The 14,173-nt window shown below is 58.2% G+C and overlaps 1 protein-coding gene across 2 annotated transcripts in view; it reads left to right on the top strand.

The window, feature by feature from the left end:
• The window catches only part of TBC1D22A (TBC1 domain family member 22A), a 128,061-nt gene that overhangs the window by 77,623 nt on the left and 36,265 nt on the right, over positions 1-14,173 (top strand). For both annotated transcript variants that reach the window (XM_075553487.1, XM_075553486.1), the window contains 2 exons: positions 336-445; positions 12,788-12,863. In XM_075553487.1, coding sequence (XP_075409602.1) covers positions 336-445; positions 12,788-12,863 — 186 coding nt within the window. The remainder of the gene's footprint in view (positions 1-335; positions 446-12,787; positions 12,864-14,173) is intronic.

Here is a 14,173-nt window from a genome sequence, read left to right as displayed (position 1 = left end):
TGCAGTTTCTGGGGTGGGTGAGGCAGATCCATCCGGACTGCGGGCATTTGGCCTGGTCTGGCCTCTCTCTCTCTCAGATGGGAAATGCCCGAGGAGGCATCATCCGCCATCTGCTAGTGATGCTGATGAATTGGAGTGGATTCAGAATATTAATTAGGTGTTCAGGCTGAGCACCAGTGAGTGGTGGAGGGTCTGGGTGTCGGATTCAGAGTTCAGATGTGTGGGCCTTGGGTGAAGCAGGAGGGTGGGAGGGGGGTGGTGGTTGTGGGGCGCCGGCAGGTGAGGTAAGCTTGTCTCCCCACGGCTGACGGTCTGTGGTCTCCCCTGCTCTGCAGACGGGGAGGACGTGGATGCCTTGGACGTCTCCCAGGTGCCTGAGGACGTGCTGCGCAACATCGAGGCGGACACCTACTGGTGCATGAGCCGGCTGCTGGACGGCATCCAGGTGAGGCCACTGCCGCCAGGGCAGGACGGCGCCTGCTCAGCCACTGCTGCCAGGGTGTGCCCCGGTGGGGCTGTGGGAGAGAGCGCGAGGCAGCTTTCCCTCTGGGGGCCCCACGGAGTCCTGGGCTGCCCAGGGCTGCCCATGGCTCTTCCCACCCTGGTGCAGGGGTGTCCCTGTGGCTGCACTGGGTGGGTCCTAGCTTGTCACCTGAGCAGCAGGGACCGTGTGAGGGAGAACCATGCAGAGGGCCTGCGCAGCCCTGTGGGCGGTGGTCAAGGAGCATCAGGGAGGCCTGGTGGGCCAGGAGGCATGGCCCAGGAAGGGGCGGCCCCAGGTTGGCTGTGCTCTGCCAGGTCCACCTGTCCTCATACTCCCGTCCTTATCTTCTTGCCGTCGTCTGTGTGCCCAGGTGAGCGAGGCAGGGGCTGCCCGATGAGCTGCATCCGCAGAGGGGCTTCTCAGCCCCTTTAAGGCCGTGGGTCTGTGCTTCCCCAGCCCAGGGGGCTTGTCTAGGCGCACACAGAGGAGGTCTGAGCTGGATTCCTGCTCTTGGTGTAAAATTGCCAGGTTAGCGTGTTCTTGTGGGCGGGTTTGTTATCTCCGATTTCGTCATCACGGTGTGCCACCGTCGCCGTATCCACTGCCACCACGGCATCAGAAATCCAGGGCTTCCTGAAAATAAGTCACCTGCACCCCTTCCCCACCCTTGGAAACCACGAATCATCTTGCTTTCTCTGCATCTGCCAGCTCTAGGAATTTCCCATCCGAGGGCCAGGCTGTGTCTCAGCTCTCTGAAGCACCCCAGGGGGACAGTGTTAATCCATGTTTCACTCCCCTTTAGTTGAAGGTTCTGAAAGTCGGGGTACTGGCTCCGGGAGAAGGCATTCTTCTCCTTGTGGTCGACTCTGGGAAAGGTCCTTGTCTCCTTTCAGCATCAGGGCCTGGAAGGCCACCCTAGGAGGGCTCCATGCATGCACCTTGCCCTCAGGCTCCCCTGGTCTGGCAGGCTCTCTGCACAGAGACCCCGGTCCAAAGGACATGCTCCCTCTATTAATGCCTTTCGCATCTCACTAGAGATGGACCTCCCCCTGTGGATTAGGTGGAGCTGAGGGTCGACCACACGGAGGGTGACTGCGTCAGAGGAGAGTCGCGCAGCACTGAGTCACACTTGTGCCCCGTGGACGCGCGTTTGGCACAGAGCACGCGGTGACTGCCCCTTTGTCCCGACTCACTTTACGTGCTTCATGCTTTGAAGGCCAGATGGGCAGGGTTTCTGTGGATGAATGCTTCCTGGCGTCAGATGCCCCGGCTGTCTGTTCCTCAGGGGCATATGAACTGGCGTGAGGTGCTGGCACCAGGGTGGAGGGTGTGTGGCTACCCTGAGTGGGGCCCGCAGGCCCTCCTGTTGGGTAGACGTGGCCATGGCCCCATGTCCAGCTGTCAGGGTGGGTTTCCTGAGCCACTATCATGGTTTTCTGGTGCCACTCCGTGGGAGAGCCTACATAGGCGCCTGTAGACCTTCCTCTGAGGCTTGGACCCGAGGGGTCGTCTACAGGATGAGCTTGATTCTCTGCGGGAAGCTGGGCGGGTTTGTGTCACTCTAGAGAGCTTCCCACAGGGGGTCGGCCCTGTCAGGGACGCCACCCAGTGGAGAGCATCAGTGGGCAGCTCCCTCTCCGACGGCCATCGCTGCTCTGAGCCGAGCTCCCCTGGAAGGTTCCCCCTCTTAGAAAAGAGATTGAATCGTAATGTGAAACTTTATAAATTTCAAATGTCACTGGTTTGATCATGAGTGATGGAACTCCTGCCATTTAAATACAAGATTATCTGCCTTCTATTTGTAAATAAAATCAGCCGTACAATGAAATCGATGCCGGCTTTTCATTTTTCACCCGCGATCTGCTCTCTGATGAAATGGTTTATTGGCAGGCCTGACAAGTGTGAGGTATAGTGCCGCTCTGGTGCCTGTGTTTACAGAGCCTGGCAACCCGGCGGCGAGCATCCATCTTCCGGCCCACGTGACCGTGGACTCCAGAGGCCTGTCCTGGGAGGAGGAGCTCTGGGTGTCAGGGCGTCCGCCCAGGAGCCTGGGAGGGGGGTGCTCTGCCCCAGTCCCTTAGGCAAGGCCGTCTCAGTGTTCGCTTGTGGTTCACAGGGCTGCGGTGGGCTGCTGGCTTTTGGAAGCAGCTCACCTGACCTTCCATCCTCATACCTCAGAGTCTGAAACTCTGGGTGGCAAGTCCGTCCACCCCGGTGACCCTTGGTAGCCGGGCCTCCGGCCTCCTGGGAACATGCACACCCCATAGTGGCACGGGCTTTCAGATGGAAGCTGAATCAGCGTGTCTGTCAGTCCCTCTGGGAGGAGACACAGGAGACTTCGTGCCATGTCCCTCAGCTGTGCCTCCAGGCCAGACCCATGAATCTTGTAAGCGGCGGTGGGAGCCCTCGGGCATGGAGGGACTCGATCCTGAAGACCACCCTCTTGTTCTGTCGTTCCTGAGGTCCCCATGAGCCCAGGTGACCAAGGTGACCCTCCCCTGGGGATGTCCTCAGTCTCCACAAGCCCTGCTGCCTTCTTGCATGGAGATAAAGGTGAGGATGTGAACAAATTTGGAATTGGACCAGAGAGATGAAGTGCGGGCACCTCATTTGCATGTGAAGGATGGGCGTGGCTAAGGAAGACTGAGGACAGTGGTGCTGGGAAGTCTCGAAAGTGCCAGGGACCGGGTGGCCAGCAGAGGAGGCCTGCTGGAGTGCTCGCAGCCACGTCAGGAGCCGCCAGTCCCTGGAGAAGGACGCACACTTGGTGAAGTGGAGGGCCAGCAAGAGGAGGGCCCTCGACCAGGTGGGCGGGCACAGGGCTGCAGCCAAGGCTCCAGCGCAGGACCAGCTGTGTGGGTGGGCGGGACCCGGCGGTGCTTCCTTCTGTTGTGCTTGGCTTGCTGGGAGTGGGGGCAGACCACAGGACGACAGCAACCAACTGAGGTGCCGGTGCCCGGTCCCCGCCGCCCCCTCTGCCCAGGGCGTTCTCTGTGGAGCGATGGCCATTATCTTTCTTACGCATCGTCTCCAACATGAACTCCTGTCCAGGCTCGTCAAATGAAACACGTCCTCAGTCTAGTTACCTCTCCCCCACTGTCGTCCGCAGCACCTTGTGGGAGTTAGTTTTATTTTGCCAAGTTGGGTGGGTGCCTTGTCAGAGCACCACCCAGGAAACTGAGACAGGAAACCAGACTCCCGGTGGCTCTTCCCTCAAGGGGCTCGTTTGGGAGTTCCTTCTTGAGCTCACGTTCCGACAGCGGCCGTCTCGGTGCTGCAGTGGCAGCCACCGCTCGGAGCGTGTCCTGTCGTCGACCTTTGAACTCACAGCAGAGCTAGCCTTGCCCCGAGTGTCTGAGAGGGGCAGAGGCTAAGGGAGAGGAAGCCACGTGCCTCAGGGATCCAAACCCAGATCAGAGGCCCAAAGCCAACATGGTCCCACCCCACTTACAGCCTTCCCGAGCTCACGTCCAGCCTGCGGACTCAGACCCCACAGTGGAGGGCAGCAGGCAGCCACCAGCCCTCTGTTTCCTTGGCAGATGGGTGGGGGGCAGGGCAGTAGTGTGCATCCCCCTAGGTTCGTGGACCTCTGCCCGCTACATCAACTGGTTGATGGAGTCCTGTGATTTAGCCCCAGGATGGCAGGCACGTCGGTACACAGGTGCCATCCCTGTGCGGATGAGCCTTTCACAGCCTTGGGTGGAGGGGAGTCTTCAGACTGAGGTCCAACCAGACAGCCCAGTAGGGCGGGCTCACTAGGCACACAGACAGGTACTAGGACATGCTGTGTGACGACCCCCCACTGCTTTGCGCCTGTCCCCATTCATGGGGGCCCCATAGGACGGTGGATCTGCGCCCAGGTGATAACTCTATAGGGGAAGTGGCCCTTGTTTCTCCCATGGTGCTGCTGGCGGGTGTGAATTGCTGACCTTCAGTTTGGCAGCCAGGTGCTTAACCCACGGTGTCACCAGGGCTTCTCAATGCCGTGCTGTTGAGGGCACAAATTGCTCAAGGTGCAGAGAGCTGAGCTCAGAGAGGAGAGTGGTGACTGTCAGCGATGACTGCCGTGGCCTGGGGCAGATGGTCGGAGACTTTGGGTCCTCCTGTCTGGCCAGGCGCTCTGTCCCGAGCGGTTCTGCAGTGCGCACAGTGAGTTTCTCTGCAGGCACTGCGTGCAGAGGAGGGAGGGCAGGAGAGTCCGAGTACAATACTTAGTTTGACAAGGGACCTGTGTACACAGACATCGGGCATGTCGTGGAGCATCCAGGGGGCCGGGTGACAAAAGCTTCTTGGTTGTAGCCGAGCACCTTGAGGGAGGGAGTTGCCGGGCTGTGGTGGGCCCAGCATGCTCACCAAGACTGTGCTCGCCACCCTACACTGCTGCGTGGCCACTGGAGTTCCAGAAGCTTTTAGCTGGCCTCTCCCCACCCCAGGAGGGAAGAGCGATGAAACTCCACGGCACGTGGAAACCAGTGGACTCATGGGCCACACATGTCAGTGTCCACAGCCCTGAGACCAGAATAACCTGGGTGGTGCCCGGCTCTCACCACCCACTGCTCTGACGGGGTTAGAGAGGGACACAAATGTGGGACAACACTCAGAATCACAGAGCCTGCCGCCTTCAGGTCTGGAAAGGAACCCCCACCCCTCTGGGACTTAATTTTCAGCCACACAATAGACAGCTCTATAAGGGAGCAATGAGACTAGTGAAACAGAATTCCTGAGAATAATCAGCCACTTGACATCAAAGGACCACGTTTTCCCAAGGACAAAGTTGGGGAGGGCTGGGGAGAAAGGTGTCTGGAGGAGTGGCGTCACACTGTGGTTGCGGCGATGAGTTGGCTTACAGTGTACGTGAATTGTTGAGAATGGATAAACAGCTCTGTAAGCATTCAGAGTTCCCGATGCAAAGGTTTTGTTTTTTTAATACATATGTGGGTGAAATCTACCGATATTTACCTTATCAAGAGTTTAAAACTGAGAAATGAAAACATATTTGGGGATTTATTTTTAAATAATGTTGATAAACTCTCATCACACGTTATCAGGAATAACATCTTTTTAGGATAAATTAGCATTTCCTCCTAACGAAAATATTTAGGGTAAAGAAAAGCATTTTTGTGAATCTCGGTTGAGTGCTTTACATTACTGCCAGTCTCTGCAGCGAACAGCCTCACCGACGACAGTTGGATTTCCCTCTCTGCTTCTCTCCTTCTGGCTGAAGTGCGAGAGAAACCCAGCCTCTCGCAGATGTGCAGGAGGAGAAGGGGGAGACCCGAGTAGCTCTTTCCGATCGTTGTGGATTCATCCACCACCGGCGGACAAATGGCAGCCCCTGGCCAGTTAGCTGCATTGTGGGACCTGAAACCAGGCCAGGGAACATTTGCACCAAGGCCACGGCCTGATCTTGCCCTTCCAGTGGCCCTGCTGTCTCCGTGGTACTGGAAGGCCAGGCAGTGGCCATCTCCCAAGTGTTGACACCACCCATTTTACAGTATCCAGCCGTGGCCCTGGTCTTTCCCTCCGCCCAGCTTTCAGGGGGACTGCCGAGCTCCGGTGGTGAGTGCAAGTCTCCCAAAGGTTGAATTTGGACTCCAAAGCACAGCTCTCGCCACCAGCAGTAAATCCGCCATCCTGTTGCAGGGAGCAGCAGGTTAATGCTGCTCGTGGTTGGGAAATGTCTTCCAGAGGCCCGAGACGCATGCCCACTTTGTCTGCCAGCCTCTCCTCCACAGAGAAACGGCGGCTCTTGGCAGGCGTGCCCCCTTCAGCTCCCAGCTCCAACAGCCCCGCCCCGGGCCTCCCTCACGGGACCCAGCAGGTGCTGGTCATGCTGCCCGGCTCGCTGTATGTCCTCCTCATCTTGTTACCTCTTCAGCGGCCAGGATTGAATAAAGGGAGGCCGCGGGCAGGAAATGACAGACTCCGTACCGGGCACGTCTGCTGAGCAGGATCCCCTGAAAGCATCGAGGATCAGGGCGACATGCCCCGGGCCGAGGTGCACCTGACCACATCATGGTCCTCCCAGTCTCCTCCTGTGCCTGTGAGAGCAGCCGGTCAGTGAAGGAGGAGACTGGAGAGCTGATCGGCGCCTTTGAGTTCAGTTGCTGGTGAAGAATCTTGAACCTACCACGGCGGCCAGAAGAACAAACTCCTCTGTCTTGGAAGAAGGATGGCCAGAATGCTCCTGAGCTGCCAGGTTGGTGAGACTTTGTCTCACACACGGTGCGCATGTCATCCCGAGGGACCAGCCCCTGGAGCAGGGCGGTGGTAGAGTAGGTGGTCAGTGGAAAAGAGGAAGGCCCCCAAGGAGATGGACTGGCACGGTGGCTACATGGGCACTGTGCCAAACCTGGGAACAGCGGGGGCGATGGCGCAGGACGGACTGCTTCAAGGTGCAGTCACTCAGTGACGTCTGACCACGGTGATCGAGTTCACACTTTCTCCTTCATCAAAGATACCCTTAAGCGAGTGCTTGCTTCTGAGTGTGGCTGGCTCATGATGAAGTCTCCCAGGAGGACTGCTATCTGTGGGTCTTGGCCCCCTGTCTTGGCTTAAGCTAAGTTACTGGCAGTTTTGCCCATCACCCATTTTGTACTCTACGGATAAACGGGGGATGGGAGATTGGGATTGAAACCCAAACCAAGAGCCCATGAAAAGAGCTTGCAGGAGAGAAAAATTACCTACAGGATTGCATCACTGAAATGCACATCTAGTTAGACCCAGCAGGAGAGAGAGTCAGTTAAAGGGAATGCAGATCTGAGGGAATCATTGAGTGGACTTTAAGAGAAAGACTGGAAATAGGAAAGGGTGGGGGAAGTGGACTCAGAACCAGGGTTGGTGGGAACAAGGTCAGAGAGTTTTCCTGGTGCAAGATGTTGCTTATCTTCATTGAACATTACAAATATCAAAACAAGGGGCATTCAGCACATAGGTGTGCACGTGCACACACACACACACACACACACACGAGTCAAAGACAAGAAGAAAGTTTCCAAATGTTCTGAAAAGCAGAGACAAAAACGTGAGGCCAGATGGAGTTGAAAATTATAATCCAGCTCAATGCTATTGGTAAGATGCGCCCCTAAAATGTTCCTAGACTGGTCTCACACTCCCCTAGAGCTCACGGAAGCCGGAGTTGTCAGGGAAGCGCTGGGAAAGGCAAGGGTGAGCTTAGCAGCCGGGAGCTCAGCGCTCTGGGGGCTGATGTTTCTCGTACAGAGTAGTTTGTAGCTGTTAGATGGAATAGCCCTCTTCGTAGAGTCTACAGAAACATGCGCAGGTGACTTGCTATCTGAGGCCACAGCAGGGAGGCTGTGCCCGCCCCCTCCCACTTTAGTAGGGAGGAAATTCCAACTCTGCGCCCACCCAAGGCCTGGCCCACATGCCCCGCCCCTCCCTGCCCACTCTGGTACCACCCTTTGCGCCCCACGCTCCCCACTTCTTGGCTGCGTTCCACAAGCCCTTGCAGGGGCCACAGAAGAGCTTCCATTTCTGAGAGGTCCGGGGCCTCCTAGCTCTTCCCGGGCCCTCAGTGTGCAAGCTCTGCTCGTGGGCCGGCCCCGCACCTCCTCTGGGTGGTTCCTGATGCAGGTGGGCTCACAGAAGCCCTCCAGCCCTACTTGGCTGACTGCTTGAGAGAAAATGGCTGGGCCCCACTGCAGTCTTTCCTGGTGGCCAGAGCTGCCCACACGGCTGTTTGGGCCCCTCCGCTGAGGTCAGGGGCTTGTCTCCTGCGTCTGCAGGGGGACCTTGGCACCGCCATGTGTTTTTGCTGACCCTTGTGTTTCACAGGGACACGGGCACCGAGCTGCCACTGAGCCTTCTCTTGAATTACAGCTTCCATATTTGCCTGGCCCGGAGTCACAGCGACTCTAAGATTCATTACTTAGCAGGACTGGCTCCTCCAAGTCGAAAAAGAGCGTTGCCTTTTCTAATTAGCCATTTACATCTCCCTTCCCCGGGGAAGAATGATTCAATTCAAAGACCCGGCTGGTGCCCGAGAGTGGCAGGCTATGGGCAGAGCGACTCAATTATCTCAGAGCTCGGCATGGAAAAGGCCAGGCGGGTGGAATGGGGACGTTTCTAGAGAAGCTTGCCATGCCCGCGCTCCGGGGACTGCGTCTTGGCTGGGGGTGGGGTGCCTCTGAAATATGGCTGTTGGGAGTGAACCTTGGAGAACGCCGTGCGGAGAGGGCGGCTGGTGGAGCACAGGAAGCAGGGCAAGCCCAGCAGCCGAGGAACCGGCTGTGGAAGTGGCCATGGGCCCTCCGCAGTCAAGCAGGTGGCAGTGCCCCGGGAGCCCCAGGAGCGAGCGGAGACCTGTCCTGCTCGAGATCAAAGGAGGGGCCTGCCTGCTGCCTGGATGAGCCTCAGAGAGAGCCCAGCACTTCGACTAGGAGAGCCCACCCGGGACAGGAGGAGTCTTTACCTGGAAATGAGTTTGTTTTGCTACCAAATCACTTTATTGAATAATCGCTAGGGGCAGGAGAACAGGAAGGGACTGGGGACAATGAAATCCAATGACTGGTTGGACTAGATCTGTCAACCTGAAGAGAGCTTAGTCTTCACCTGAGGCCAGGGAGGAGTTTTCAGCTGGAGATAAGGCTTCTTCTCCTGGGTGCAGGCGGAGCCTTCATTGGATGGAGGGAGGGGTCTTCCCTGGGGACAAGGAGACCCCAGGTGAAGACCCCTCTTGGAAGTCCAGGCTGGGCTTCCTCTCTGGAACTTTCTCAGGAAGCAGGCTGGCCTTGCCTTTGTTCTTCTCTTCCTGGGGACTCAGCTGCCCTTGCCCAGGATGTCCTCTCAGCTTACTCCCAGGCCCCAGCACGCTTACGGGGCGATATTCACTGATCATCAGCAGTGCCGCCCCCGTCGCCCTGTGCTCCAGCTCCCTCTGAGAAGTCGGTGCTCTGGTGCTCTGCAGCCAGCCCACTCTCTGAGCATTGTCTTCTGACAGCTGAGCATTTCCCTTTAGAGGGAAGCTGCTTTGTCTTCTCTCCAGGGGACGGAGAGGTTGACGGCCAGGCGCTGGGTGAAGAGAGCCGAGGCAGAAACCTGCTGAGGGGGTTGAGGTGGGAGTTTGCCGAGTTTTTGAGCGCCACAGATCCGTCTTCTGCTGAGGCGATGGTGCGGTTTTCTGAGGGCTCGAGTTCATGCCAGCGATTGCGGCGATGCCTCAGTTGACCGTATGGGGGACCCCTGAGGACAAAAGCCAAACCAGCCCTGAGTGAAACCTCACCTTGTCTGGAGCTATGAACTGTGCTGCATCCTGCTGGGTGCTCCTTGGCAACGTGCTTTAAGTGATGCCCACCTCTCACTTCATAAAGAATGTTGATCTTTTGTTTGCTTTCTCTCTTCTGTTGTTTTGGTTTTAGGGAAATTAAATACGTGTACCAGCCTTCTAAATGCGCCTGTGCTTTCTCAAAGGGCTGTGCGAGACTGATAGTGTGTTTTCCTTCAATGCCCCATAGGACTCACAGCGAGGCCCTCCCTTCTTCATTCCGTTCGCTGACTTATTTTGTGGGTAATCTGCCTTTCTGTTTCTCGCTTTTCAAGCTGGAAACAGATTGTTGACAGTGGATCTGTGTTCTTTTGTAACATAAGCATTTTGAGCTGACCCCCCCCCCCCGCAGCTCTATTTCAGCTGCACCCCACAGATGTCATGGGTCAACGGGCTCTCTTGTAGGCCTTCATTGCTTCTTCACCCCATAGGTCATTTAGGGGTGCCCTCAGTGATGTTTCCGTCTCTGGGGATTTTCCATAGAGTTCTCTATTTAGGAGGAACGTTTCACTCCTGACACGGCCCCTCTGTAATGTAGACATCTTGTCTTAAACACTCTGTAGGCTACAGGATGGCAGGGGTCCACCCAGGCCCCCATCTCTCACACGGAGGCTCCACCTACCTGCAGGCTGGGTGGGGCTCTCAGTGTTGGCCACTGTTCCACGGTGAGTTCAGCTGCAGAAGTTGGGGGATCAGGGCAGGCTCGCGTGTCGTGTGGACACTCTTCTGTATGGCCACTGCCGGTGCCCTGTGAGGATGTCCCCACCCCTCCCTGGTCACAGACAAAAGCTCAGATGAGAGAGGGAAGTGAGGGGTCAAACCAGGCCCGGCACCATTTTGCAGCCTCTTTCTCCTCTGTGGGTGGTCTCCAAGGCCCCCACCAGGCCCTCTCCTTGTCCCTGTCATCCCTGCCCCCCTCAGAGAGCACATGAAGGTGGCCAGGGTCCAGCTCTGGGGGGCCTCTGAGCACGGCAGGAGCTCCAGTGTGATAAAATTGGGATTCCCAGGGAGCTCAGCCGAGCCCGGTAGAGGGCACTCATCGGAACAGATACAGGGCCCCTGGTTCAGCTTGGGAGTCCCAGCCACCCTGGAATGGCCTGTGAGACGCACTCTGACTATGGTGACTGGACTGCGAGATTGCCAACTGCTGTCCCAGCTGGTGGCCTGTTCTTTCCTCAGCCGCGTGGCAAGAGTCACACTCCTAACTCTCGCCACTGGCCTCTGTCCCAACACTGGGATATGATGCCCGCCCTCCTGCCCATGGCGGGGCCAACCCTCCCATCTCAGCTCAGGCTCCATTCCTGCTGGGCTGGCCCCATGCCAGATCCTGGTCAGCATCTGCCAGCCCGTCCTCCCAGCTCCCACAGGCCTGCCTCCCTTTCTCACCGTCAGTATTGGGGCCCGGGACTCAGTAGTAGGCCTGGTAGCGATGTACCAGGGTCCCACCCAGCCTCTAAGGGCGAAGGCTCAGTAACCAAACGAGAACTTCCCAGAGTCCTCTCTGGAGGAACCCCACGGGACGGACGCGGGGAGGCCCTCCAGCACGGGGCAGGGGCACACGTGTGAGTACTGTCCACCAGTGAAGCCCAGGGGAGACTCAGCATCCTCTGGGCGGCACGCACTGGAGAGGATGACCCCCAACGGCATGGGCGCACACAGTGGCTGCAGCCCTGGGCTCAGACACAGGAGTGGGACAGGTGGGCGGGGCTTCCTTCGGCTGCCCATGAGATCGTGGTGGCTCAGGACCCATTTGCGGGCCCCTCACAACCACAGGGAAAGCACATGGGAGGGTGTGCTTCCAGGTCTGCGTCCACGTGCAGGGCTGGTTAGGACAAAGTGTGTGCAGACGGGTCTGTGCCGTCAGTGGGTTCTCACGCCACCCGCACAGTCAGGCTCCAGGGGCTTCAGCCCTGCAGAGCTGGCAGCCCAGAAGCCCATGGCGCTGTTTTGGGGATTCCAAAGAAATAATGATGGATTTTCCCAAAGGACAAGCCAGTCCCAGGAGCTCAGGATGAAGTTGTAGGAAAAGGGGAGACGGAATCCATGAGGAAAAGCTGGGGAAGTTGTGCTGAGGAGGCTTTTTTAATTGCCAGAGCCAGGATCCTCTGAGGACTGGGAAGAATGTGCTTGGGGCACCTCGCCCAGCCTCCCTGCACCCCTGACCTTGCACCCTCAGGAGACGAGAACCTGCTGTCCATCGGGGTGGCGGCAGGTGCCAGGTAACCCAGTGGACCATGTCCCCAGACTTGCCTACCCTAAGAGCCAGCAGCAGGGCCCATGCTAGCCGCCCCTCGCCAATGCCGGCCCTCCCACAAAGTCCCCGAGGCTCTGCAGGAGAAGTCTCATGCACGGGGGTGGGGGCACATGCAGGAGCCCTGCTGCTGACCCTACAGGAGAGCATTGGCCACCAGGCTGAAATGTCTGTGCCTGCGGTGGCCACGTCTTTCTCCCAGAGCGGCTGGTGGGGCTGAACTTCCAGCTCCCCAGTCCACAGCTGAGCTCTGTGCCACGGTGGCATGGGATCCTTTCAGCTGCAGCGAGACATATGTAACAGGAGGGCGGCCCTTGAGACCCTCTCTCGGCACCGGGGAGCCAGGAAGCTCCTGGAGAAATGGAATGGGGAGAAGGGGACAGAGGCGGGAGCCCAGGACCACAGGAAAGGCAAGTTCGTGATCCATCTGAAGGCACAGAGACCACGAGACAGAGCAGAAGGGGCAGCCTGGGATGAAGTGGCGTGGGCGGGCTGACCCAGGTGTCCCCTCCGTGGTGTAACTGTAGTGTCCATGCCACCACTGGAGGTCACCTAGGAGAGCTGCCCCAGCACCCGGCTGTACCTGCCTGACCATCTTCTGGGCTGACACTGCCATTAACTGCCTCATCAGAGAGAGAGAGAGAGAGAGACAGACAGACACCCTCGTCCCTGTGCACATGTGACTCCCTGCAGCATCAGTGCCCCAACCCACAGGGCGCCTCCCTGGGGACACTGGTTTGTGATTGGTAACTGTGACATCTTCCCCCAGGACAACTACACCTTTGCGCAGCCTGGGATCCAGATGAAGGTGAAGATGCTGGAGGAGCTTGTGAGCCGCATTAATGGTGAGCCAGCATCCTCTCCCTCCTTGGGCCTGTGGAGGGGAGGGGGGTCCGGCAGGAGGAGGATGGGCTCGCTAGAAGGCGGTGGGAGCGCCAGTGCGCCTGTGACAGTGGTCGTGTGGCTGCCCCTGGCCTGAAGCCCATGGTGCTCCCCAGGATGCTGGATCCCCCTAACCACCAGCTGAGAGGGAGCAGTGACGCTGTGTGCTGGGCCTCTGCCGCACATCACTGCTGTGTGTGTGTGTGTGTGCGCGGGATCTTTGAAACACACCTAGCTCCATCCATCAGGCCATCTTCCCTGGTGGCCGACTGTAATGCAGTGGAAGCCGAGAGGGAATTCAGCCGTTTGCTGACTGAGCACTTAGCCCGCAGGGTGAGCAGGCTGGGAGGGAGGGACAGAGGGCCCACCACTCTCGGGGCTGCTCCTGCGGTCCCTTGGACCCACCCCTGCGTCGGGCACTGTGCTTTGTTCAAAATGTAGGTGTGACCTCTCTGTCAGGGTCGGCTGGCTGCCCCGTCCCGGGGCACCGTCACAGGATGGCCCTGGGTGTGGAAGCCGCCAGCCAAGTGGCCCTGTGAAGCGGAGTCAACAGATCACACACCCCATCTTGTTCCTTGATCAAGTCTGATTTCCCGCTCTGCACCCACTGGTTCTCACCCCGTTTCCCTGTGAGGAGTTGAACACCGCGCCTCACTGGGAGCTCGGAGACAGAACCCCAGCAGGTTCTTCCTCCTGTGCTGCACCCCATCCGTGGTGGCCTGCGTGTCCAGAAAGCCGGGTTGCAGCCTGGGCCACACTGGGATGATCCTCCTTGCTCCTCAACGTGGCACAGACCCGGGACCACCAATCACCCGGTGCTCCCCAGTAAATCCTGCCTGGCGTCCCCTCAGCTCAGCGTCTGGGCACCCAGTACGCCTCGTGCCTTGAGCAGACTTGTGGCCCGACAGCAGCTAGAGGGGAGCCCAGCGGTTTCTGCTGTCTAGATGAGTCCATGTATCAGTGATTCCTGGGAGCCTGGCCTCACTGTGGGGACCCGGGGCACAGGCAGGGCGGCTCACTCAAGCTGCTGGGAGGTCCCGCAGAGCAGTCTACAGGGGACTGTTTCCGAAGAAGCTGAGGGGGGCCTTTGTGAGTGACGCGTACCTGTCGGGACTGCCGCTCACCTGCTTCTCTGGTTCCAGTGAGATCGTTCAAGCCGACCCAAGTTTGGGGAAGACCATGCAGTGGAGCCACCCCAGGAGCTGCTGGCAGATTCAGATGTTTGGAAAAACGTAGAGACCTGGCTTTAGGCTTCTCCCTCGTGAACAGGGAG

The sequence above is a fragment of the Tenrec ecaudatus genome, chromosome 6 (assembly GCF_050624435.1).
Source record: "Tenrec ecaudatus isolate mTenEca1 chromosome 6, mTenEca1.hap1, whole genome shotgun sequence".
Classification (NCBI taxonomy): domain Eukaryota; kingdom Metazoa; phylum Chordata; class Mammalia; order Afrosoricida; family Tenrecidae; genus Tenrec; species Tenrec ecaudatus.
Note: the sequence above shows the minus strand (reverse complement) of the source record. Positions and strands in the feature narration are given on the sequence as shown.